The sequence below is a fragment of the Lacerta agilis genome, chromosome 2 (assembly GCF_009819535.1).
Source record: "Lacerta agilis isolate rLacAgi1 chromosome 2, rLacAgi1.pri, whole genome shotgun sequence".
Classification (NCBI taxonomy): Eukaryota; Metazoa; Chordata; class Lepidosauria; order Squamata; family Lacertidae; genus Lacerta; species Lacerta agilis.
The window spans coordinates 45,527,575-45,553,816 of NC_046313.1; the positions used below are offsets into that span (position 1 = coordinate 45,527,575).

At 40.2% G+C, this 26,242-nt stretch overlaps 1 protein-coding gene across 4 annotated transcripts; it reads left to right on the top strand.

The window, feature by feature from the left end:
- The first annotated feature begins 1,604 nt into the window (after positions 1–1,604).
- SPDL1 (spindle apparatus coiled-coil protein 1) lies at positions 1,605–24,089 on the top strand. 4 transcript variants are annotated; one of them, XM_033139850.1, is made up of 13 exons: positions 1,674–1,692; positions 5,689–5,859; positions 6,940–7,126; positions 9,057–9,233; positions 9,760–9,954; positions 10,200–10,349; positions 10,812–10,910; positions 12,095–12,205; positions 13,056–13,196; positions 14,258–14,364; positions 15,193–15,380; positions 17,584–17,896; positions 23,738–24,089. In XM_033139850.1, exons 3-13 carry the CDS (start codon positions 6,956–6,958, stop codon positions 23,889–23,891), a joined length of 1,806 nt encoding a protein of 601 aa, XP_032995741.1. In that variant the 5' UTR covers positions 1,674–1,692; positions 5,689–5,859; positions 6,940–6,955; the 3' UTR covers positions 23,892–24,089. The 4 variants fall into 4 exon arrangements, with proteins under 4 accessions (XP_032995738.1, XP_032995739.1, XP_032995737.1 ...); XM_033139847.1 differs by lacking the exon at positions 23,738–24,089 and having other exon boundaries at positions 1,605–1,692; positions 5,748–5,859; positions 17,584–18,273; XM_033139848.1 differs by lacking the exon at positions 23,738–24,089 and having other exon boundaries at positions 1,633–1,692; positions 14,261–14,364; positions 17,584–18,274.
- Positions 24,090–26,242: the final 2,153 nt, after the last annotated feature.

Genomic DNA, 26,242 nt, shown 5'->3' on the forward strand with positions numbered 1-26,242 from the left:
AGGACTGCCCAAGGGTGAGCAGGCAGGTGCTGCTGCATAAGATCTTGCTATGGAAGCCTTCAGTCACTATGGAATTTACCTTCAGACAAATTAGGCTCATCTGGGTTTTTGCCTACCTCATATCATTTATCACAACTTGAGTGTAGGGCAAGTGGGCATGTCCCTCCCATACTGTTGTAAATCACATGGAATAGGGTTCCAGTGACAGGTAATTTGGGGCATTGTTCTGTTAAAAGTGGACGTAAGTGTTAGAGACAACACTTAACACCCATATTCAAAAATCTGCATTGGCTCTTAGGAAGTTTTAGGACAGAGGTAGTTACATCTGGAGCCTTTAGCTGCATTATTCTGCACCGGCTGAAATGTCTGAACAGTCTTCCAAGGCAGTCCCAGGAGGACTGCACTACATGTCCATGCTACAGTTACAAAATAATGTATTACAGCTGGTTCCTGGGGAACAGGCACAGCTGGTGGTGAAGTAGCTGAAGCTTGCAAAAGGTATATTTTGCAAACATAAAAGTAATTGATGGCAACAGTGTTTAATGTATCATTATTATGTATGCTAGCAAGTGTATTTTGTTTTCTTAGGGTGAGCTTCTCCACTTCAGGTCTACTTACTTCATAGGATGTGAAGTATGCTGATAGCTAGAAAGTAAACAGGCAGAAGTCTTTTGTGAAGAAAGAAGTGTTGGGGACTGAGCTGCTTGAAAGAATAAAAATAGTGGAAACGGAGAGCCGATCTGATGCGCCTTTATGATTCTAACTCTTGCGACATACTTACTAACAAAACAAAACAGGGCAGGAGTCGTCGGCCTATAGGAGAAAGCAGCAGCACTCTATCGCCAGCTGCTTACTCCCGCCAAAATCTTGACGAAGGAAAAAGGGATGACGGGAAGTAAGGAAGGCAGGGAAAAGGGTGTCGTAAAATGAAGAACATTGAAAATGGCGACTCCGCTCAGCCAGCTAGCTATGTATTTGCAGGGCTCTGGAAGCGCCTGTTCTTCCGTACCGAGAGCTCAGTCTAATGCGAGCTGCCGCCGGTGCCTATTTATCACGGCAGAAGCATTCAACCTGCCACAAGAAAAGGACGCCGGAGAGAACGACTCCTTAATATACGGCTCGTAAAATTAGCATTTGTAACCCTATCTCATTCCATTCCCGACATTTCACCTACTTTTGCGCCCTGCCTATTGATCTTCTCCGCTTGGCCGCTTTTTTTACGGAGAGATGTCTTTTAGGTAATGTACGGGCAAAGCGGGGACATGTCAGCCGCCTTTTTGCCGGGAATCGGCTGCATTCTGAACTGCGGCAAGTAGGCAGCAGGGAACCCATTTGCAAATAACGGGCCGGCAGCTGCCACGGGCGGCTGCTTACCGAGCATGCTCAACGGGACATTTTCCTGCTCTTAGCTGAGTAATAGGAAGGGAAGCCCCTTCGTCGTGTCGTTTTTGCCCTTGCGGAGCCCGCGCGCCTAAAGCGAGCTCTCGCTAGATGCGTAACGCAGAGAGGTTTCTGCACTTGCGCGCGCACCTGAACCTGAGCTAGGCTCCCCGCCCCCTGCAATAAAGTATCGTGAGATTTGGGCCGTCTCGCGCGGGGACGGAGGGGGGGCAAATTTAAACTGGAGACCTGGCGGAGCTTCCTGTTGCTTTCCCAGCAGCCGGAACTGGGGACGTTTGCAAGGAGACGCAGGTGAGCGGCAATTAAAAGGGGGGCGAGAGGAGTTTATTTTCTCTTTCTTTCAGTTTGCCTTTCCTGTTCCTCTGTTTGCTGAGGGAAATGATTGGCGGGTGTGGGGGTTATAGGGAGTGCAGGGGCTGCTGTGTGCGCAGAGGAAGGATTCTTCCACCACCCCCGCTCCTCCTCCTCTCTCTAGTAAACCCTTTTGCGATGGTCGCCAACTGCTTCTTAAAATGGTTCTGCTCTTTTGAGTTTTCAGTGGCGCGAGTTAAGGAGGTGAAACACCCCGACCCAATTGTATCTCTCTTCTGGGGAGCGGGGAGATCCACCTGCTGAATTTAGTACAAAGAGGCGAGATTTCTTCACTTCTCCTCCCGAAGGCTGCTTCAAGGCAAATGAAACACAGGGGTGCTCTTCCTCCCTTCCGTCTTGTCTTTTTCACATCTCTGCTAGCTTATCCTTTCCTCCACTCGGTTTTCCTCAACTTGCTTTCTTGATTGGCGCCTGAGCCACTTGCCTTTCTTTCTTTTTAATAATATTTTATTAATTTTCCAAAAATAGCAAAAAGTAACAAAATAACAAAACAAAACAAATTGACTTCCCTCTAATCCCTTCCTTAGTTCAATAATTTATCAAGATACTGCATGTCCATTAAGTTTATAACATATTTAAATAATGTATTATCCATTCATAATAACATTACAAGTAATCTTTAAACCCTGCTAATGTATTAACCTGTGTATGTTGCTTCTGTACAGGTGAAACTCGAAAAAATAGAATATTGTGGAAAAGTTCATTTATGTAAGCAATTGTTTTCATTAGCTACTGGAGTTTGATATATGACATAGACTCATGACATGCAAAGCGAGATATGTCAAGCCTTTATTTGTTATAATTGTGATGATTTTGGCATTCAGCTGATGAAAACCCCAAAGTTGAGATTGTTATTTTGGGGTTCTCATCAGCTGTATGCCATTTTCATCACAATTATAACAAAGGCTTGACATATCTCGCTTTGCATTTCACGAGCCTATCTCATATATTAGTTTCACCTTTTAAGTTGAATTACTGAAAGAAATGAACCTTTCCACTATATTCTAATTTTTTGAGTTTCACCTGTATATATGCAATAAACATCTTCCATTCTTCCTTAAATTCATTAACTTCTCTTCCTCTTAATTTCATGGTCAGTTTTGCCATTTCAGCATATTCCATTAGTTTAACTTGCCAATCTTCTTTAGATGGGACACCTTCTTCTTTCCAGTATTGGGCTAGTAAATTCTGTGCGGTCTTGAGCCACTTGCCTTTCGATGAAGTTGGGAAACGATGAGGCTGCGCTTCATCGTGGCAGGCATTTTTTGCTCTCTCGCTCTGCTCTTATTTTTACTGTGCTGAAGGTAGGTACAGATAGCTTGTTGAAATCCTGAAGCCCAAATAGCCTGATGAAGGCCTTTGGCTTCATTGCTTAGCTGTCAAGCTAGCTTTCTTCCATCCCCTCTCCTCCAGCCTTTGCCACAAAGGGTGGGTTGGAGTGCCTGTGTAGTAGCTCCTAAGTGCTTGCAGGCATTGGTAAGGAACATTTGCTCTCCTTGGTCTCCTGATGGAAGTGGTCAGAAAAGGAAAGCTTGTGAAATGTAGTGCAACTGAGGAGACAACCTTTTGCAGCAAGCATGATTAGCTCTAGCTGGAGATGGGAAGGAGCCATCACTGCATCCAAACACTGATCCGTCATAACGGAGAATGGCTCCTAGCCTTCTCTCAACCTCCAAGCTGAAAAAGAGAGCTGTGGCTATGTATAATGCAATTACATTATTTTTAATTTTGTTAATGCTGTAATCCCCACCCCAAACAATAGAGCAGGGAATGATACTTGAGAACATGTATTTCAGAGGTTTAGTACATGAATAGGAATAAGGCTTTGAGGGGCAGGCTCCTGGCAACCACCAATACTTGGCTGACTAGGGAAGCTGCCCAGAATTTGTGAACTACTAAGTGTTATGTCTTGGCTCTTGAATTTGTGCTTGCTAGCAGATTCTAAGGTGGCTCTTTGTGCTGTCTTAAAAGAAATAGGATGAATATGGCTCAAATAAGCATTCATTCCAAATTGTTGCACCATTGACTTTTCTGGGCAGCTATCCCATGTTTTTATATGTGGTCCTAATTATTACTTGTAGAGTAATTGCAACTTAGATTACATTTTGCCACCTAGTTTTATACGAGGAACCATAAAAACTACATATAATTATAGGGTGGCATCCTCTTCTCTTCCATATAAATTGTAGATAAGAGGTTCTGGGTTGGAAGGAAAGGGATCTACCCAGTAGCAAGTGATCAGCTGTAATACCGTATTTACTCAAATTAATGCTCACCTTTTTTGGCCAAATTACATTGTGAAAATTAAGGCGCAGCTGGATAGATTGTATCTCTGCTTTGTTATTAAAATAATAAACCATGCATAGTTGTAGAGAGAGCAAAAAGTTTACTTGCTCTTTATATAAGACTTCTCCTTGAAACATATCCGAGATAAAGAAAAAAAAACCTGCACAGTTGTGCTGTGTCTCCCTTCTGGACCTGAAATCATTAATCTGAAGTGGTACAATGAAGATGAGTCACAGCCTAGGCTTCCCAAGCTCCTTTCCATTCTTGTTGTGATAGTAGCCACAGGTTCAGGTGAGATTTGAATGTTTTATTGTGATAGACTGTATTATACTAAGTCCTCAATCCTAAACAGTGGGTAAAGCAAATTGAGCTTAACGGGGGCTTACTTCTCTGTAAACATGATTAGGATTGCTCTGTAAATGTTATTAGTTGAGTATTTATAGTCTTCTACCCAGAGCGGTTTATCTCCCCCTTAATAAGGGAAGTCATAACCTATAGCCCAATTAAACTTGATCGCTATTAATTTTACCCTTTTATTTTGAGTAGGCATCTACAGTCATACCCCGTGTTGCGTTCCGCTCTCGTTAGGGACTTTCAGCTTGCGAACACGGCAAACCCAGAAGTGTTTATTTCCGGGTTTGCTGCCCGTGCATGCGCAGAAGCGATCTTCGCACACGCACAGAAGCACTCGATTGCGCCGTGCACATGCGCAGAAGAGGCGCTCCAGTTGCGGGCTTTTCAGGGTGCGAATGGCACCCCGAAACGGATTAAATCCGCAACTAGAGGTACCGCTGTACAAACCAGCAAAGGCATCTATCTCGTATGCCTTTCTCTATTCCTGTTTCCTCTCCGGAGTGTAAAATAGCAGGAGTGCTTGTTCCCAAGTCATCAGCTGTAGAAGAGTGTGTACAGTAAGATACCAGTTGAAATGCCCCGATTGTATGCTATACATAGTTAGCATAAAATTTTTAAAATGTTAATTTTACATAAAGGAATTGGGTGTAAACGTTCCAAGAATCTAATATGCTGAGCTCCAAACTTCATTAAAGCTTAGTAAACAATGGGGGGGGGGGGGCTTGCTTAATTATTATTGTGGCTTGGCTTGTATTGGAAAGCAAAGAGAGACAAGAACTATGTTAGCCTTGGTTACAGAGAGCCACTGTTCTTTGACAGGCTTGTAGGCTTTGGCAGCCATGGAAATAGTGAACAGCTGCTCCAAGTAGATTGAAAAGGATTTGCATTTCAATTATCTCACCATGTGATTTTTACCTATTCTGGGAGGCAAGAGTGAGTGTGATAGAAAAAGCTGAAGATTTTTTTGGAGCAGAAAGAAGCTAATTAAAAGTCACTGAATTTTAGTTTACAATATCTTAAGATGGAATACACTTAAAGGTGAGTTACTAGTCTTTTATCTACAAGATAGAACATTGAAAACATTTATTTTTATTTTTTTGTTTTCAGGGCTGTATTCTTAAGTTTGTTGTTAATGTATAGTGGATGTCTAAAAGTGGGATTTTGTGTTCCTACTCCAGCCCCCCCCCAAAAGAATGCAATTCAGGCTGTTAATTGAGTTTTTAAAATCCATCACAAATCTCTTGGTTTTGTATTGATACAAGATTTCTTCTTTAGTGACACTTCATGATTATCAAGCAAAAATATTACTCAGTTTCTACTTTGAAAATGCACAGGAGTTGCTGAAAGCTCAAAATGGAGATTATCATGGAGAATACAATGCAGACGGAAGCTACATAGCCTAATGAAGTTGAAGCAGATAAAGGCACTTATTGTCACTGTGACTGTGTAAGTAACAGCTAACGTTAGAAAACATCTTTTACAATTCACGGAAACTGTACTTGTATGTGTGTGTGTGTGTCACGTGTGTGTCACCATTTGTTAGTAATGAGAGCAGTGTATAAGGGCTGTGCACAGCGCCCACCCCCTCTGCCCCTGATCAGGCCAGTCTGCCTAGGAACCACCCCCGACCACCACATTAGTTAGACAGTATAGCTTGGAAAAAAGAGCTTTTGTTTTCCTTCTTTCTGCACCCCATTATTAAAGATACTCTTGTGGTTAGCAGCTATATCTGGTTGAGTTTAAAAACTAAATACTAGGGATGGGAAAGATGTGAGCAGAGGGGGCAACTGACAGCCGTTGTTGTTAACAATGCAGTAAAAGTAACAGCTAGTTTGGCCCTGAGTCTGGAAACTTAGCTTTGCAGTTTCTGTTGTACTCATCCCTGATAGGGACCTTCTGCTTTAAAGTTACAAACAGTGCCACATGAAAAGCTTTAAAATGTGCAAATTAGTTAGTGCTACAGTATTGTGCTTCTAGCTTGGACAAAGATTTTCCCCATTATATTGTCTTGTTTTATATGCAGTTAGGTGCAGTTTTGCTGGAAAAATACTCAAGGGCAGTTGCCCACCTACCTGGTAATTGTGTATTTGTGCTCATCCTGTCATTCCACTGCCTTGCCCCTGCTCTTTGGGATTAAAGGTCCATTGATGTTTTAACTACAGTAGATAAATGTCCTTCCCATTTTCTCACTTTGTTAAAGGGCCAGTCAGTATCTGATCTGGCCTCAAGCTATGAGTGCTGAACACATGGCTGTTTTTCTGCTGCCCCCAATCATTAAGAGACTTCTGGCTCTGGATGAAAGACTCCTGTGCATGCGTCCCTAAATCTAGAGACTGTTTCCCTTTAATGCTGAGCATGTATGACTGATATAGTCTGTTGTCTATTTTTTAAAGAGCTAGGCACGTGTAGTCTCCATGACATGGCCCTCTTGTTTAAAACCTCAAGTTTATCAGAGCTCTTATCAGTAAAAGCTGAATTAACAAAATAAGTTTAATATTGTTAATTGTTTCCTTCATTTACATACAGTACAGTGTGAGTTTTAATGAAAATGGAGCCGGATAAAGAAACAATTTCACGTCTCCGACGTCAGCTCAAAGAAGCCGAGGAGGAAAGAAAAAAGGCAGCACAATATGGTTTAGATCTGGTGGAGAGCGAGAGCTTGTTACAGAATCAGCTAGATAAATTGCAGAATGAAATAGTCACCATAACGGAGGTGAGCTGTTAAATAATCAACAGAAAGTTGCTTTCCCTAGATTGAATCCACTCTACCTACTGATGGAAGTATGAATGCCAAAGTTGTTAATCGTTAAATTTAAAATATTTAACATGTAAGAAGAGTAGCTAGGAAACTGTGCCAGAGCTTGATAGCGAACCATAAAATCCAATCCTCTCATAGTGCTACTGTACCTATAAGATAATTGAAAGAGCAGCCAACATGTTGCTAGAGTGGAAGCCTCGTTAAACCCAGACTTCTCAGACCTATTTCTGGATCAATATGTATAGAATGCCTATTGCAAAAACTTCCAGGTTTGCCAAAGCCTTTTAGTATTACCTCAACAATAAACGTGACTTCGGGTTTTGTTTTTGTTTTAAAAACAAGCTGTACCCTAACCTATTTAGCTTGAAGTCGACAAAATATGGTACCGGATGAGAAGCATTAGCAGCCTGGTACTATTGAGAGGTGCTTGGAACCCCCAATGATATGTGCAGGGTAGTTCACAGGGTCATCTGGCTCTGCCTAAATCTGTTTAAGAGGATACAGCACTATGTGTACTAAACAATACATGGAAGTTTATGAAATCAGATACTGTACAAATTATCAACTGCTACAAAAGATTCTTGCTGTTAAAAGAGTTTGGCTGCAGGTCAATGCACTTTGGGAGGAAGTAAATGGGACTCGCTTCTGGGTAAACATGCATAGGAAACGTGCTGTTGGGGTGCGGGTGGGGGGAGAAAGATGGAAGCCAAGTAATGGAAATATCTCTCCTACTCGGATTTTACTCACTACCTCACTGTCATGAGCCAGTTTGGTGTAGTGGTTAAGAGCGGCAGACTCGTAATCTGGGGAACCGGGTTCGTGTCTGCACTCCTCCACATGCAGCTGCTGGGTGACCTTGGGCTAGTCACACTTCTCTGAAGTCTCTCAGCCCCACTCACCTCACAGAGTGTTTGTTGTGGGGGAGGAAGGGAAAGGAGAATGTTAGCCGCTTTGAGACTCCTTCAGGTAGTGAAAAGCGGGATATCAAATCCAAACTCTTCTTCTTCTTCTACCTCTGGTTATGAACGGGATCCGTTCTGGAGCCCTGTTCGTAACCTGAAAGGTCCGCATCCTGAAGCGCCACATCTGTGCATGTGCACGATGTGATTGGGCACTTCTGCGCATGACGTCATTTTGCACGTCTGCGCACGCGCAAACCGCCGAACCCGGAAGTAACCCATTCCGGTACTTCCAGGTTCGGCGCGTTCGTAACCCATGATGAACGCAACACGCAGCGTTCGTAACACGAGGTACGACTGTATAGGATTAAGCAAATCTGTTAATGAGACAGTAGCAATGAGACATGCTCTGACAATTTTCTGCCTGCTAAAGCTAAAGGCAGCACATACTGCCTGTAGTGAGGCATGCTTGTGAAGTGGTAGGCAGCATAAGATGTGTACAGCAACAAAGTTTAGTTTAGTCCCTCTTTCGTTATCTGCTGTTGGGAGAAAGGAGCACAAGCTTCCTATAAGCCTAGTTCCTGATGTTTGGTTGGGGTAGCTGTGTGTGCATGGGTGAGTGGACAAGAAGGAAGACCAGACGTCCACATTTGCATGTCTCATAGGCCATCACAGGGGCCTATGAAACTCTTCATAACTTAATACCTTTTCTCACATAAAATAAAACAATTCCTGCCACATGATGAAAACTATATCTCATCTGCCTGCATCTGGGTGCACTGTGTTTGTGGTGCTTTGTGCATACTCTTGGACCTCAGGTGATCTCTTTTGGTGGGGGAAATAGAAAAGAAGGCTTGGGAAACCCAAGTGTGTATGGGGACCTTTCCATCCTTGCTAAGACCTATACTTTTGACCACACACTTAATGGAAGGTCCTCTAAAAACTGTTTTCTATCCTGCATTGTAAATGTGAAATTTATTTTTCAGAATTTTGAACAAGAAAAATATACTCTCCAGAGAGAAGTAGAACTGAAGAACAGAATGCTAGAAAGTATGAACCTTGAATGTGAAACACTTAAGCAACACCAAAATATACAATTAGATACACTACGTGAACAACTAGTAAGAATGCATGGACAAGAAACAAATGAACTTAAGAATAAGGTTGGTGATAGAATACATATTACTTGCAGCAGGTGATACCTTAAAGCAATTATTAATACCTATCTTGAAAGTGTTATAAACATTCATTTGCTGACAAAGCTGTTTTGAATAGATGAGTGATAAAGAGTCACTTATTAAGAGTGGTAATTAGCCACTTATAAGTGTAAGATTACATAGTGTATGATAGAATTATGGTATTTTTGTTTGGGATTATGAACGTTTTTCTAATGACAGCACATATCATAATCTTAGAATCATATGTAGTTCAGATGTGCTTGAGTTGGGCAAATACTGAGGAACGGATGGCTTCCTTATCATATATTGATAGGATATTGATAGGAATGGGAGACCTCCTGGGAACCGTATGCATGCTGCCTTCAGTTCCATGATGGAAGAGAGTGGATATAAATGTAATAAATAATGAATTTCTTAAGCTATTTTGAAAAATCAGCTCATAAGTGGGAAGAGGGACATGCTTAAAGGACTCTGAACTCAAAAGTTGTTTTCTCTGGGTGCTGTTTTGAAGATGGAAAAACTGAAATCTGAGCTAGATGAAACCCTTCTTAGCGAGAAACAGTCGAAACACAAAGTGGACCACCTGAAGGAGGCCCTTGCTTCTAAAACAGAAGAGCTGCGCATGATGTCGGAGCGTGTACATGAAACCATGTCTTCAGAAGTGCTCAATCTTCAACTTGAGCTGGTGGCACTTGAACAGACAAAGGTATGCAGCAAATTAATGTGAATAAAGTATTTAATAATAATAATAATAAACAACAGATAAAATCACCCTTCCTGCTATAGAAATTTGATCATGGTCTAATATCCTTGAAAGCACTAGTACTAATATTCATCTCTGCTTCAGGTTGCAGTCCTTGCCTTGTACAAATAATTGAAAAGGCAGAATAGTATTCCAGAATATACAATTAGCAAGTAAATTACTCATATGGTACCTAAATTTTGTGATAGGCAGACCTTGAAGACAGGATACATGATCTTCAGTACAGCAAGGAGCAACTAGAACTTGGAAACAGCAATCTGACTAATCGACTGGCACGTCTCGAAGAGGAGAGAGAAGACAGAGAAAAAGATATTGTTTCATACTGTAATGCGTTAGAGGTGACGTATCATGCTTCCTACTGATAGCGATGGTGAAAATAACACTACACATTTAATGCTGAAACAGCGAGCTTGTTTTCTAACGAAAGCTATTTGAATAATTTTAGCTGAAATATTGCCTGACACCATGTTGAATATTTGACATTGTATGGGTGCAGTAACATTCAAATGCTGTTTGCAGTGGTGAGAAGCCTCTTGTGGCTTTGCACTCATAAAGGTGGGGAAGTCGCATCAGTTTTTCTTTCATTCTTCCTTAGATGTGACTTAAGAGCAGGCTCTTTGGGTGTGCCTTTGCAGTGGTGGTGACAGGTTTATTGCATTTAACTATTAAACAACACTAGTTGGAACAGTGATCCTGAAAGTGAACTCCACAAATCAATAAGAGCATGTGTTACACTACAACACAAATTTAGTTGTGAAAATGTAACAGAGATCTAATGATTTTCCTTGACTCAATTTTAGAAAGCTCATGAAGTAAATAGAGACCTTCAGCTTCAGCTTGACCATGCACGGCAAGAAGCCCTGGATCCTTCCAGTAAAGGCAATTCCTTATTCGCTGAGGTACTCGTCTTATTTTTGTTAACAGAAAGTATATGTGTGGGCCATTCTTATGACACTTGGAACCAAAAGGTCTGTTGGCTGTGGGGGATGAGGGAGGGGATATTTAATTTTATTTCAGTTAGTTTATTTCTTATAGTGGTTCTGTGTATGTTAGTTTGCAGGGTAAGTATAATAGTGTAATGCAATTGTATCAGCATACTTTATTCAATACAGTAATAACTTCCCCTGATTATATATTTACTTATTCTTGAAAACCTAATAAGATAATTTTTTTAAAAAAAAAAGACAGGAAAGTATATGCGTCAAAGATGTTTAGAAAGTATGTTTCTTGTTATACAGGCGTCTTGGCATTTGCTCACTTCAAAAACTGACCAATGTATTTGAATCATTTGATCACTTTAAAGTCAGAATAATACTTGGAACAAATATTTTAGGTCACTATACTAAACAGTTATTGAGCTTAATGTCCTTTCATAGTAGAAATACTTCAAGAAGACCATGTCATTGCAAAAATCCTCTGGATTGATTGAAGTAGTTCTGTTGAAGTGTTTCCGCATGTTGAATTGGTGTGCCAGGTGCCTGCAGATTGGGCATGCTGATTTCTGTTAGTCTGAACAGTCCAGGGCCATAAGTACAGGTAGCACAACAGCAGTAATTCAGAACAACTAGTAAGGAAATAACTCTTCTTTGAGTTGTGTCCTGTCCAACTCCCAGAGCTGGATCTGCAGGAACCACTATCTGAAAGAAGGAATTAGAACATCATGGATGGATGCTTTTTTATTGTAGGCTGAGTCAGTGTGTATTGCCCTAACAAATATTGGTGCTTAATTGAAGGGTTGAACTTTTATGCATGAGTGCATGAAATCTTTGTGGTGGTGGTAATATATAACTACTAAATGACTTGACATATATTAAATAGAATGTATGCCTTCAAATGCTTGTTGTAGAAACGTTTCTGCCAGGTTTCATGCCAACTAATTCTTTTGCTAGTAAACTGGCAAGTACTTCATGCAAATGGTACAGATCTTTCTGTTGACATAAAGCAAAGATATCTAATGACACCAACATATAAGATAGTGTGAAAGACAAATTACTATGGTTTCATTACTATTAGTTTCTAAAGTATAAAATCTTAAATGATACCGGAACCAACTTTACAGTTTTTTCCCCTTAATGTGTTGTAGGTAGAGGACCGTAGAGCAGAAATGGAACGTCAGTTGATCAGTATGAAAGTAAAATATCAGTTGCTACAAAATCAGTATTCTTTCACTAGAGAACAACAGCAAAGGCTGAAGGTATGATTAAGTCAAAATTTCCTTTGTTGGAAGGACTATAAGGTAGGAATTAAAAGTGTGTGTACTAGAGTTCTGTACTCTGAGACATTTATTTTTCATATACGTAAACGATAGAATTGGGTTTTTTAAAAAGTGATTTAAGATGTGAGGAATTTTCTGAAAACTTACCTTGGAGAAATGAGCACTGTTTAAGAAGCTGAGCAATGAAGACCTGTAATAATTGTTGTGTAACTTGAGATCGTAAACAAGGGTTCTTTTGAGTTGCTGTTCACATACTGCTTTTCTAGAAATTTGCTCAGAGTGGCCGACAACAATGGATCAAATCTCATTTTACTTAAAATTACTATAAACAAATCACAGTGTTTGTACACTAGAAGACTCCTGCTTGTAGGGCTCTTCCAAATGCCACAGTCAGTTCAGTATTAGTTTGATATGCCTCTCTGGGATAAACTTTGGTGAAATAAGCCTACGGAATGGAGGGACAGTGGAGGAAGATTTAAAGTGATAACATTGTGTCCTGGTAAATTAGCTAGCAGCTCATAGCGCGGCTATTGTTGAATAGATTATGGAGGCTGGTAAAAATGCACGAATGAATTTTCAATAACTGTAAACAGCTGAGACCAATAATGTATTACACAGAGCTTTTCAGCCTACAATCAGTTTCAAAGGCAATTTGACGTGTTATGGAGTACAGAGGGAAAACCAAGTTCAAAACTTCTTTGAGTTCAGAGAACTAGTGTCTTGGTGTTTTGAATCTTGGTCATTCTGTTCTGGGGCTTGAGTTGCATTAATGTGTACTGTAACATAATATCTGTAAAAGTGCCAACCCAATATCTGGTTTGTCTTGTAGCTACAGATGGCTGCTCTTCTACGGATGAAAGGTTCACAAGGGGAGCATGATCAGCTGGAACGTTTGCAAAGCATGCTTCAACAAAAGAATGGTGAAATAGAAGAACTTCTAATGAAAGTGAAGCAACTGGAAAAGCCCATGGTATATGCATGGAGAATAAAATTCTGGTTTTGTTTTAGTAATTAGTAATTGGGTAAGGAAACACATACAACTGTATTGGAAAACATTGCACAGTAAGCACAGAACAAGGTAATCTGGATCACTGACTTGACAATTAGCATGCATTGTGCATCTGGTATGCATCTGATTGAAATGGAAAAAGCCAAATTTACAGAATTATCTAAATATAACTGAAATAGTCTGGATGTTGAGTTGATCCAGCTCCTTGGAGTATTATTTGGAACCTCAAAACTATTTACCATGCACACTCAGGAGCCTGCAGTCACAAGTGATGGTAAAAAGAGACCCCACTTGTATGTGAATATTCATACCTTCCTAGCAAGATACACCTTCCATGTCCAAGTTCTGAGCCCATCTCATTTCAGATATATTTCAATACGTTCTAATTAGAGTTTAAAGATGTATATAATATTCTCTGGCATCCTCTTTTATTTGTGCTCCAGGGCTGAACACTTTCTGAAGAAGCACAAGGGCTGAGTCCTGGTTTAAATGAATTACAGCTGCCTGGAGTAAAACTGTACTCTTGTATGCTTGGTTATGCTCAATGTCACATATTCCTGACTGAAGAACAAAAGTCAACCTTATTTGTATAAGCAAGAAGAGATTGATCAAACTGTCCATTGTAAATTTTAACACCTATAGTATTAATTAACACCTGAAACATATTTTGGAACATGCTGAGGAATTGCTAAATGGTTGTCATTTATTACTTTAGTTTTGCCCTTGGTAGATAACATTCCAGAAAGTACTGAACAGAAAGGTGTGATTCAGCTTTCCAGCAGGTGATACAAAGCCAGTCTGGCTTGGCCCAGAAGTAGACCAAGTTGGGATGAGAACTTGGTATAGCAACTTCTTCTGCTGATACGCAGCATAATTTATTATTACATTTGAATGAGATACACTTCTGTCAGTGTTGTCTATGTGAAAAAGTTTCCTCTTTGCCATTAATATTCAAACCCAGATGACTGAAATGGCAAAAGGAAAGTAGCTCAATATTTTAAAAATAATAATTATCTTCCCAGAAGTCTGAAAATTCAAAAGCGCTGAAACTTTCAAGCACTTCAGAATATGCAGAATCTGAAGATGGATATTACACCGATTTGCTTCAGATGAAACTTGAAAATTCAGAGTAAGTCTTGTGAATTAGAAATATGGAATTAAAACCTCACAGCTGGTTATAGAAACTGACAACCGGATTCTGAGTCTGGTGTAGTGGTTTGAGTGTGCAGTAGGAATTAGGAGACCAGGGTCCAAATCTCTGCTTAGCCATGAACTCACTGGGTGATCTTGGGTCAGTCAGTCAGTCGGCCTTACCTCCCTCACAGGGTTGTTGTGAGAATAAATTGTAGAGGAAGAGAACCATATATGAGACCTTGTGGTCCTTTGAGGAAAGATGGAAAATAAATGAGATACATAATAAATACAAATAAACAAAACCTATTTAGTTAAAGTTAAGTATTGTTTCATAATTCTGAGACTCTAATTTACTAGTCAGAACCCCATGCTCTCTTCCAGACAGGTAGTAAAAACATAGGAGTAATGGTAGAAACATGATAACACTGACAGCCTGTTCCACAGTGTCTTTCCAACTCTGTCACAACCATCATATTAAGTCACACGTTGATATCCCCACATCCATGCAAGGAAGACACAAATCAAATAGGGCAGCAGCATGAACCTGTTCTTGTTTATCTTCCCATAGGTAACTCCTAAATGGATCTGCTAATTCTATTGTATTCTGGCCCACTAGTAATCTATTTTACAAACGTTTGCTGCTAGTCAATCTGTAGTTTATCTTAATAACATGTACACATTATTGGAACAAATGGGATAGGAGGATTTTTCCCCTGGTACTGAAAGGTGGTGAGGTCAAGGCTGGAATGGTAAGAACACTAGGAACTTAATGCTAATGCAACTGTATGTATTTCAGTATTCATACAGATAATTTATTTTGCAGAAAAGAGATAGAAAATTTGAAAAGTGAATTGTCGCTACAGCGGATGAAGGCTCTGTTTGAGAGTCAACGCGTCTTGGAAATGGAACGGAAGCTCTTTGCAAAGGAAAGACAACTTGAGTCTTCTCAAAGTGAGAGCATAAATTTGCGTGTGCTGCTGGATGAATTGAGACTAAAGTATCAACCTGAAGGTAACAATTTTTATTCCCTTATTTTGTATGTACAGTGGTACCTTTGGTTACGAACTTAATTTGTTCTGGAGGTCCATTCTTAACCTGAAACCGTTCTTAACCTGAGGTACCACTTTAGCTAATGGGGCCTTGCGCTGCTGCTGCGCCATCGCCACGCTATTTCTGTTCTCATCCTGAGGTAAAGTTCTTAACCCAAGGTACTACTTCCGGGTTAGCAGAATATGTAACCCGAAGTGTTTGTAACCCGAGGTACCACTGTATGTGAATGGGGAGGGCCATATGATTTAATTTGAGCTTTGTAGGTATCCTGGAATAAGTTTGTTATGTGTTGGGTAGCTTTCCTGCCCCCATCCTCGGTGTGCTATGTTATGGCATAATGTGACCAGTGGCAGTTATGTATTTTTGCCTCCATCCAATAAAGCTGATCAATGCTGGTAGGAAAACAGAGTTTAGATAGCATAGCGTTTCTTGGCCTTGACATATGCTCAGTTACCTTCTGTTCAAAGGTTTCTCTTCATCCTGATCCTCTTTCCTTGCTGTGAATCAGCTGTGTAGTGGTTATAAAGCAGTGTTATTAATGCAGTAAAGGTCAGCAGCCCATGAGGAGGTCTGTTGTATGTGTTTGTCCAAAACATTTTCAAGGACCTGCATCAAATTAATTACATATCTGACTTTTATTCTGCTCTAATGTATGTAAAAAATAAGAACTTAACCAAATTGCAAAGACTGACGCATTTGACATTTTTTAGAAAATAAGTTTATTTTGTGTAACATGATGCATCACAGGGTGTTTTTTGTTACTACATGATGTCAGCAGTTGTCAACTTTTTTGGACCAATGAGCACAAAATGGTAGCTGTGGAGTGGGCATGGCATAATACAAAATGGCTGTCCCTGGGACTGACATAATACAAAATTAGAGAGACAACCACACCCAGTAACCTTATGCTTACAATGAGATGTCAGCTATGTGCTGCTGATCCTTATTATGGACATTAGACAAACTGATGCTATTGCTATCTAATAACAGTAAGCATCCCTTAGCACCAGGAGGAGTATACAATGTAGCCACACCACTCTAATTCCACAGAAATTGCTTAAATGCTACCATTTTGCTCCATATCCAAATTGCACATTTTGCTCCATATCTTTCTAGAAAGATGAGACACTTTTTTAAAAAGATGAAAGCTCAAAGTTTGAGAAACCATTGGAAACCTTCGTGGTCAGCCCCAGTGTTTTATAGTATTTTAGAAATACTGGGTGGTATTCAACAGTTTTATGTTTATTATTTCCAATGGGTCGACTCAGAATAAAACTTAGTTGAATACGACCTATCAAATATGTATTTTACTAATAAAATAACAAATGCACTACATCTGTTTAATACTTGTATGGCTGCAAGAAATATTAGCCCTTTGACTCAATTATCAACCTTTATGATATAATCCAGCAGCCCCATCTTTAAATTGGATCCATCCACAAGCATGGGGAGGAATAATACTCGTTTATTAATAACTAAAATGTTATACTAATGTACATTGAAGTAATCTTTCAATTTATTCTGTCTCTTGACTCTTAATTCCGCTTACGTTTGATACATTTGTACTATTTAAAAAAGTAAAATTCCTTTTACCTTTCTAGTTTGCTATGAGTTGGCATGCAGCCACCATAAAAAATGTTACCACATTGTGTGGCAAGTTCTTAATTTGATTCTCAGCTATAGACAAGAGGGCTTCCTGTGGCCTGCTATGAATACATTGCTTTGCTATCTTGCAACATTCAGAGAACACTTTCTCTCAGAACGCTTGTATCCTTGGTCACAGCAAAATTAACCAATGAAAACAAATCCTATGTCATTATTCTAGAATCGGTGCCAGTTTCCTTGGGGTAATATTTTAAACAACTGCTTTCTGATCCAATATTATGCTTTCCTTTTGCAAGCAGAACATTAACTTAAGGATTGTAGATATATAAAAATTACAAAAAAATGTTTTTTGGATCTGGATGTTGAAATATTTCTTACAGTTGCTCTGAGTAAATGGAACAAAAATGTAGTTGAACTGTGAAATCTTAAGATTTTGCCATGGTGATCCAAAATGCATTTTCTTTTAAAGAAAAAGGAATGAATATAGATAAGGGATGGAGGTCAATCAAATCTATTTGACCAAAACAATTGTGTGTTTTGTTTCATTTTTTTACGCTAGAGTTAATGAGAGATTCATTCAATCTCAAGAAGGCTCCAGTGGATGTGTTTTCATACAACTTAAGTAGCAGAGGGTCTTCTGAGTGCGAAACCTCTTGTATGCTATCTCAGAAAAAGGAAGAGACAAAACTAAGTGAAGATACTCTGAAAACCACACTTCAGGCTGTATCAGTGAACAAATTTCCCCTTTCCGCAATGGAACAGAGAAGTGATCAACCTGAAAGGAAGAAGGTTAAAATCAAGGAGGAAGAACTGGATAGGACAGCTATAAATATGAAAGATAAGAATGAAATTGGACCCTCCCCCTCTACCAGGTCAGTGTCTTCTAATATGTATGAGCAAGGCAATCAGCACAGACCTGCATCACTTTTTTTCCGCTGCATGAACTATGCTATCCATTTCTTCATTTACTTTCTCAGTGTTGCATGCAGTGTCGTTCCTCAGTTCCAGCTACCTAGTTTGAAATTTTCAAAACTGTTTAAAAAGATCAAAATTACAGAGAATCAAAAGGACTCTTAAATCATGGACTGATTTAAAGCTGAAATGCTCTTTCACTTTGAAAAATCACTGCAATAATCTCGTGCTTGCACTATATGTTCCCTCTGCATTGGCAGTTGTGTCATTCACACTATTGTACTTTCCAGCTTATTTTTCAATTTGCATACAATCTCCGCAAAAATTGGCAGTATTAACTTCATGATGAAAATGCCCAAGAAACCATTGTTAGCTTTCAGAATAAACTTTAAACGTAAAGTCCCAAGGTTTTTAATAAGTGGATATAAAAATTTAGTGTTGAAATGGGTGGGGAAACTAGCTTTTTCTTATATGGAAGGCCATTATATGGATATTAAACTCCCAGGAGTTTTTTATTTTTTGTGTTAATGTAATTACAGATTATATTTTGCTCTGGTGTTTCTTCACCCCCCCCCCAAGTTGTATTTTCTAATTGGTATATATTTTTGTCTTTATGCTCTTGGGAGGATTAGCAGTGAAGGTCTGACTTTTCCAGAAACACTACGTAACTTGTCTCAGACATTCAAGTACAGTGGTACCTTGGTTGTTGAACGGCTTGGCTCCTGAACAAATCGGCTCCCAAATGCTGCAAACCCGGAAGTAAGTGTTCTGGTTTGCAAACTTTTTTTGGAAGCGGAACGTCCGACATGGCTTCAGCGGCTTCCGATTGAGTGCAGGAAGCTCCTGCAGCCAATTGGAAGCCACACCTTCAAATGGTTCCGGGAGTCAAACGGACTCCCAGAACGGATTAAGTTTGACAACCAAGGTACCACTGTACTAGACTGCTTAGACCAGGGGTGACAAACCTTTTATAGCCAGAGAGCTGCATTGAGAATTGGCCAAGCCTACAAGGGTTGTATGTCAGCCAGCGATAGGTATGGCCAATGTACACTTACACTTGTGTGCATACAGCCACACTCACCACCCCAGTGCGCCTTTCTACCCCAGTGCTCCAATGGGGGTGAAAGCCCAGAACTGAGCATCTTTTTTAATTTTTGAAAAGTGGCGTTTCTCCTTCTGGTTTGGTGCCATTGTAAGAAGGTCCTAGGAGCTCGGGAAACCAGGAAGGAGCTCTCTTCCCACTTTACTGCGCATCACTTCAGGCACCGTGCCAGAAGGAGAAGAGACATTTTTTCAAAGGTTAAAAGATGGCTCCTGATTTTGGAGGATAGTGGCATGCCAGTAAAAATGGTTTCATAATCTAGGACTGGCCTGCAGGCTATAGCTTTGCCATCCCTGGCCTAGACAGTTTCAGGATTTTTTTAATTGTTAGGTAACATTTGCTTGGATAGCTGTGATCAGTGTTTGTAGTAATCAGTATTTAAAAAAAAATATGACTAACAGTATGATCTATGCATTTCTACTCAGAGGTAAGTTATACTGATTTTAGTGGGACTTATTCCCAAGTAAGTGTGAATAGTATTGCACAAATCTTACACAAACAATCCTGTAAAACCAAGTTATTGCATGCTTATATTGTCCAGCATAGTAATTTAGAAAAAGGGAAAGAAACAGTTTGATATTAGTGACTTGATAAAAGTGTGTGTGTGTGTGTGTGTTTGTAGAAAGTAAGGTGGTTAGGTGGGAGCTAGAAATGGAGACTGTCTAATAGGATTAGTAGAAGAATATTAGGGCATTGGTGCTTTCTAGGTACTGTGGTTACATTTACTATGTAAGTGGTGGTGTGTATGGGAACACTGGTGAGGCTTTTTGTCTTGTGCATTTGACATGGTATTGGTATGTGTTATTTGAGCTTTTGCACTTGTGAATTATTGTGCTCTCCTTGCGTCTACATACACTACTTTAGAATTCTTTTCCAGTGGTAAGGAAAGTGATTACCAACAAATCCAAATAAGGCAAAAAAAAAAAAAAGTCAGACATATAGCCAGGCTTGGAGTGGAATAAAGAATTGCAGTGCTGAGGTTAATGCACAGTTGGTCCCATTACATGGGGCATTATTGCACTTGCAAGTACAGTCAGAAGCAATAATTCTGTGACTCAAATTTCATGTGCAAATAGCTGATTGACTTGGGCAGGTAGTACTAGAAAAATAATCCTTAGTGTTGGCATTTTTTTCAGATTTCTACCCCCCCCCCCAAAAGAAAAACAACCTTGGGAAATTCCTGGAAATACATGTGCGAGTATTTTCAAAATGAAAACCTACTAATGGCAGGTGTATGTGAGGGTTGCTTCTACAGCTAGCCATGGGACTAAGTTGTGAACCATCCTGAGACCTGCGGGTATAGGGTGGTGGTATAACAACAACAACAACAACAACAACAAATAATTTTACAGGAGTTCTATATTCAAAATGATCAGCTTAAAAAGGATGAAGCATGTAGATACAGGGTTGGAGTTAAGATGTTATGATATGTTTAAGATGTTGAATCTGATGGATATTAGTCATGTGAAGAAGGTACAGTGGTACCCCGCTAGACGAATGCCTCGCTAGACGAAAAACTCGCTAGACGAAAGCATTCGTCTAGCGGGAGGCAGCCCCGCTAGACGAAAAAGTCTATGGGGCTACCCCGCTAGACGAAAATTTTCGCGGGACGAATTATTTTCGTCTAGCGGGGCACCACTGTAGTTGGGTGTGGAAGGTTTGGCTCATTAAATAGAAGGGATATTTGGTCAGAGGAGAGAATAATTAGTGAGATTACAAAGGAGGGATTTAACTTTAAAGAGAAGGTGTCAAAAGGCATGTAGTTGTTTCTGAGAGATGGAAGTCTTGCATGTCAAGTTGGAGTAGAACTTTGGAAAATGTGGGGCCAAAAAACTTTATTTAGCTGTATGCAGGCACAACTTTGTTTTATTCTGCTCTGTCTTTTGAATTGGCAATGTAAGGATTCAACACTGCACTGCTTTTTCTTCGGCTGTTTGTGCGTTGTGGACGTGGATGTCTGCACGAAAGACACAAATAGTTAAGAATTTGAAAGTTGATCATACTGGGAGAACTGGAAACAAGAAGACAGTTAACCAACAGTTTAAAAATTACCGTATTTTACACCATAGAACGCACCGGACCACAGGATGCACTTGGTTTTTAGAGGAGGAAAACAAGGAAAAAAATCTGAATCAAATGTTGTACTAAACTGGTATTTAATAAACAACCGGTATATCAGCATAATATTTCAACCATGTAAAATGAACAGCAGTCAACAGTGGCATTAAGAAACATCACCACTGTCTTTAACAAATGAAGAGAGACTTTAAGGCTCAAGTACTCTTCTAGTCTTCTGTGAAGCCCAAGAACTTATCAGTGCTAGAGTCAGGATTTAGAAAGCTCAGTTGCTCACAATTACTGACATCATGGTGACTAGCGCTATGTGCCTCAGAAAAGCCACAATGAAGAACCTACTTCCAGCTTCTTACTGTGAGGATGCTGTGTCACTGGGTTTTACAGATCACCTTTAAGATCAGTAATATCTCTGACCTTTAGCTACTATATCAATGAAAAATATGAGCATCTCTGATCTGTGTCTTTTGACAGCTAGTCCCAGTTATTCTCTAATGAGGGGGGAGAGATGCACCACATGTGGTCCCAAATGCATGTATCCTTTGCTGCTTTTGATGTCCCACATACAAAACCCTCTCACATTCAGAGCAAGCTTGGGCTTGCTCTCCTGGGTGTTGAATCAAGTCAAGGTGTGCATGTGTGTGTGTGTGTTTGTTTTGAATCAAATAAAGGGGGTGTTGAATAAACTCAAGGGTTGTGTATGTGTTGAATCAAGTCAAGGGGTGTGTGTGTGTGTTTGTAGGGGGTGTTGAATCAAATAAAGGGGTGGGGGATGTTGAATAAACTCAAGCTTTCTCCTGTGTGTGTGTGTGTGTGTGTGTGTGTTTTGAATCAAGTCAAGGGGTGTATGTGTGTGTTTGTAGGGGGGTGTCGAATCAAATAAAGGGGCGGGGGTGTTGAATAAATTCAAGGGCTCTGTGTGTGTGTGTTGAATCAAGCCAGAGGGTGTGTGCGCCAGTAAAGAAGCTCAAGGGCTCTGTGTGTGTTGGGGTTGGGGGAGCCCTCTGTCCCTTGCCAACGCCGCGTTCAACAAAGAGCAGCTGTGGGAAGCGACTCTCTTCCCACCTTTCCCCTCTGAGACAAAGGCTACCCTCTTTCCTCCCCCCCCCCCCGCCACTCAAAAAGCAGAGTGCGCGGTTTCGGAGGAGGAAGAGCAGTCCCGGCTGCTCTTTCCTCCCCCCCCCCCGCTCAAAAAGCGGAGCACGCGGGTGGTGGCTTCGGAGGAGGAAGAGCAGCCTGGAGCAGCTGCGGAGGAGATGCTTGACAGGGAGCGGCTCCCGCCCGCCCCTCCTTCCCAGCTCCCTGTAAATGCGCACGCTCCGCTTGCTTTAAAGGGAGCCTTCGCTCCACAGGACGCACAGACATTTTCCCTTACCTTTTAGGAGGGAAAAAGTGCATTGTATGGAGCGAAAAATACGGTAACAATTTCCACTAAAGACAAAGTTCCTTCAGTAGCATGAATAGATAAATTTTGCCAAGTGAAAAATTAGTAGATTGACTTAACAAAAGTTCAATACATTTAAATTATTGTAAGAAAGAGGGCAGGGTGGTGGGATTCCCACTCTTCACTTTCCAGCCAGTCCAGTGCCCACCAAGGCTAAAAGAATATCTCTTAAGTCTTCAATTAAAGAATAAAATAAAATCTGTAGGGGCAATGGACACTGGCAAATGCCATTGGGGGGGGATTGTTGGTGCCATGCACCCACATTTGCCATCCTGGGGACCCCAGATGTATGTAAATGAGCCATACCCTAAATGTGCAGCATATCGCACCACATGGATTAGGTCCCCACAAAGCACTACTTTTGACAGGATGATTTCAAGATCCTCACTAATCCTACCACTCTGATGCGGGGGGAGGGTAAGCCACTGAATTTTTCTTTCTTCATTCTTTCTCCTGTCACAGACAAGCAAGTGATACAAAGCCCCCAAAATCCTAGAATTAAGACTCTTGGTATGTTCCATTTGCAGGTGGTGTTTGGGGCATGCTGTTGACAGTTGGCAATCTAAATTGGGGCCATTGTACATGTTTTCTATTTTGCCTAGATGTGCAAACACTCTACAGTGTTGTATTCTGTCTATTATGAATGTTTTTTTTAGCCTAAAACGAGACCACTATTTTCCTTCCACTTTATGACAGCTTTCTTGTCTATACAAGCAATTCTTGTATCTCAAAGATGAATGGCTGTTTTAACCTTTATGCTGCTGAAGTCCTTGTTGTATTCTGACTTGAAACAGTTCAATTCCCAATTTTTGCACTAGTCGAGCTAGAAAAAGATTTCTTGCTTGTGTACCAAATGTACAAACAGTACTGCTTAATATGCTTACTCCAGCAGCTGGTAAACCTAGTGAGGAGATTAACACTAAACTTCTGATTGTACCTAACACATAATGTAATTTTGTTCTTTTTAGTAAACTTGTGTTGTCTCCATGGCTTCTCGTATGTCTGCTTTTTACATTTTTGGCATGGCTTGATGTAAAATTGTTCAGAAGCTAATAGTGCCTGTGAACAAGGAAACGATAGCTTAATTTTATGGTATTTAACATGTTTTGGGTAGTAGTTTGTCAACTTCAGTGTTCATTATTTAAATTTAGAGTGAAATGAGAGTGGTTGCTTTACCTATAGGTTAACATCTGACCCTGGAATAAAGACAGAAGAAAACTACACTGTTGCAGCTGAACAGACAAGAAAACATGAGAAGAAAAGCCACAAGAAAACATACCCCATAATGTTTATTGCTCCCAAACAAGATTCTGAAACTCAATGTACTCAACAATAAATCGAATAGCCTTTTCTGTTACTGAGGTATTTAAATGTACAGCAGTATACTAGAACATTTGGTTATCTTCTTTAGTGCCTTTTATTAAAAACTCAGACTTCATATAGGCAAACTTTATCATGTTGCCTTAGCTGAGTAGATATGTAAAACTGAAACTAAATTCTTCAGATTCTAGTACAGGAGCTCTGCAGTATACCTAAAAAGCTGTTGCTCTAGAAGAAGAAAAATAAACACATCAACTGGTTGGTTAACAAAGCAGAAATGTGTAATAGTTTCAGGTACCTGTTAAAATGTGACATTAATTGTACACTCGGCTGGCAAGTTTATTCTTATGAGGCAAAATGTAGATTAGTGGTTCCCTTGCCTCCTTAACTACATTTCTGATCTTTTCAGATGTACTAATGTTGTGAAAGATGTTTGACTTAAATAAAGTTTTTGAGGTATTGTATTCAATTTGTAATCTTGATTCTTTATTAATAAAGTCTATACCTTTAGGTGTGTGGGTTTTTTTAAATGAAAGGTGAATTGCAACCCATCCTTCTGATTCTCCTGTCAGTCAAATGGTTCTGTCATACTAAAACCAAGCTCCAGCCAAAGCTCAGTTTTTAAAATACTGTATTGTATATCTCAGATTGAACCGCATGCTTGATTCATAGTCTTACTGTGGATGCACCTTTCAGAGTGAGCTATATACACTGTGATACAAGTTTTGGTCTTCCTAATTAATACTAAGTAATACTAATTTGAGTATACCGCTACTGTAACTTGTAAGCAAAAAGATTTCTGCTTGTTGTGGCAGGAGGTGGAGACCTTTACTGTGCAAGGAGAAATCCTTGTCCTGATGGAATAAGAGACAAAAGGCTACATTGAATTTCACTCCTAGCATCTATCCTTATGCATGAAGAAGGGAGTTACCCAAAAGGGGGGGGGGGACTCTAAAGGGCAGGAGGAGAAAACACTGTGCAATAACTTAGTTGCCCATAATGTTCAGAAAATGACAAAGAATAAATTTGGCAACTGTGGGAGAATGACTAGAAGAAACAGGACAATATCATTGCTTCAACAAGTCCCTTCCTGGTTCACACCAAAACGTTACTTTAATGTGTCCTGAGAAACAGAAGGCAGCTGCCCATCTACTTGTGTTGAAATTAAATAATTTAAGACAGCAAGTGTATCCACACTGAAAACATCCAAAATAAGAGAGGGGTGGTAACCAAAATGGTCAAATCAGATACAAGTTTGCTCGGTGAGCATTGCGGGCAGGGTAGAAGGAAGACTGGCAGTACAGCTGGAACTGAAGAGAAGTAGTCCATCCTGCAGCATGGGTGAAACAGACTGCTGTGTAACACCAGGCTCTCTTGAGCACAGATATTACTGTTTGTTGGTGATGCTGTATCTTTAATACTGAATAAAGCTAAAGCATTCCATTGTTCAGACCCTCCTTGTTCAGGTCCTGTAGTTCCCGCTCCCTTTGATAGGGACCTGGTTTTACCATGGCTGCAGCCCCCATTTTACCCTTTTCTCTGGTGTCTCAGTGTTCCTCCACATTTCCAACTTGGTCAGGCTAATGGAATAACACAGCGAAACTGCTGCACGACCTTTCTCCAACAATACCCTTTCCCTTGAAGAGGTTTTTCTCAGGTTCTCCATGTTCCTCAGTATAAAACGGAAAAATACAAATCTTGCCAGGCATGGGGGAAAGTATACTTTTGGCTTTTTATGGCTGAAGAATGAACGTTTGGAAAAGCATCATGATGGGAGAAGTAAGGCATCTCTTGTACATAACCTTTCCCCTAAAATCTTCAAGTCTTATACTGTAGAGTTAACCATGTGATATGCAAAATAAGGCTAGTACAAAGCCCACAAGCTGTTTAAAAACAATAGGACAACTAAACAGAATCTCGTTTAAAAGCAGGCCAACAATATATGAAATATGTACCCGTTTTTCAGCTGGTGGTGACAGGGATGGGTAGGTGTTGCTCCTAAAAAGGTGCTGTAATACATGTCACCATTTTAAAGTCACCATTTTAAACATGAAGCAGCACCTCATGAACTGATCTTACCATTTTGGGAGGAACACGTGGTTTCTAGTAGAAGCTGTGTGATTTGCTTAGCATGTAGTGGTGGTAGTAACCATAGTCCCCATATGTTCCTATTTGCTTGTGTTGCTGTCATTGCCCTGTCAGCAAAGCGCCCGGTGTTGTCCCTCCTCCACATAGAAGCATCACTTTCATTTAGCGTAAGAGCCTCGTTGAGGACAGTACAGAAAAAGAGGAAGGAAGCTGAGGGATTGTGAGAAGAGCAAAGCTCCCTGCTGCAACTGCAGCAGTAGACAAACTCCTTGCGATTCA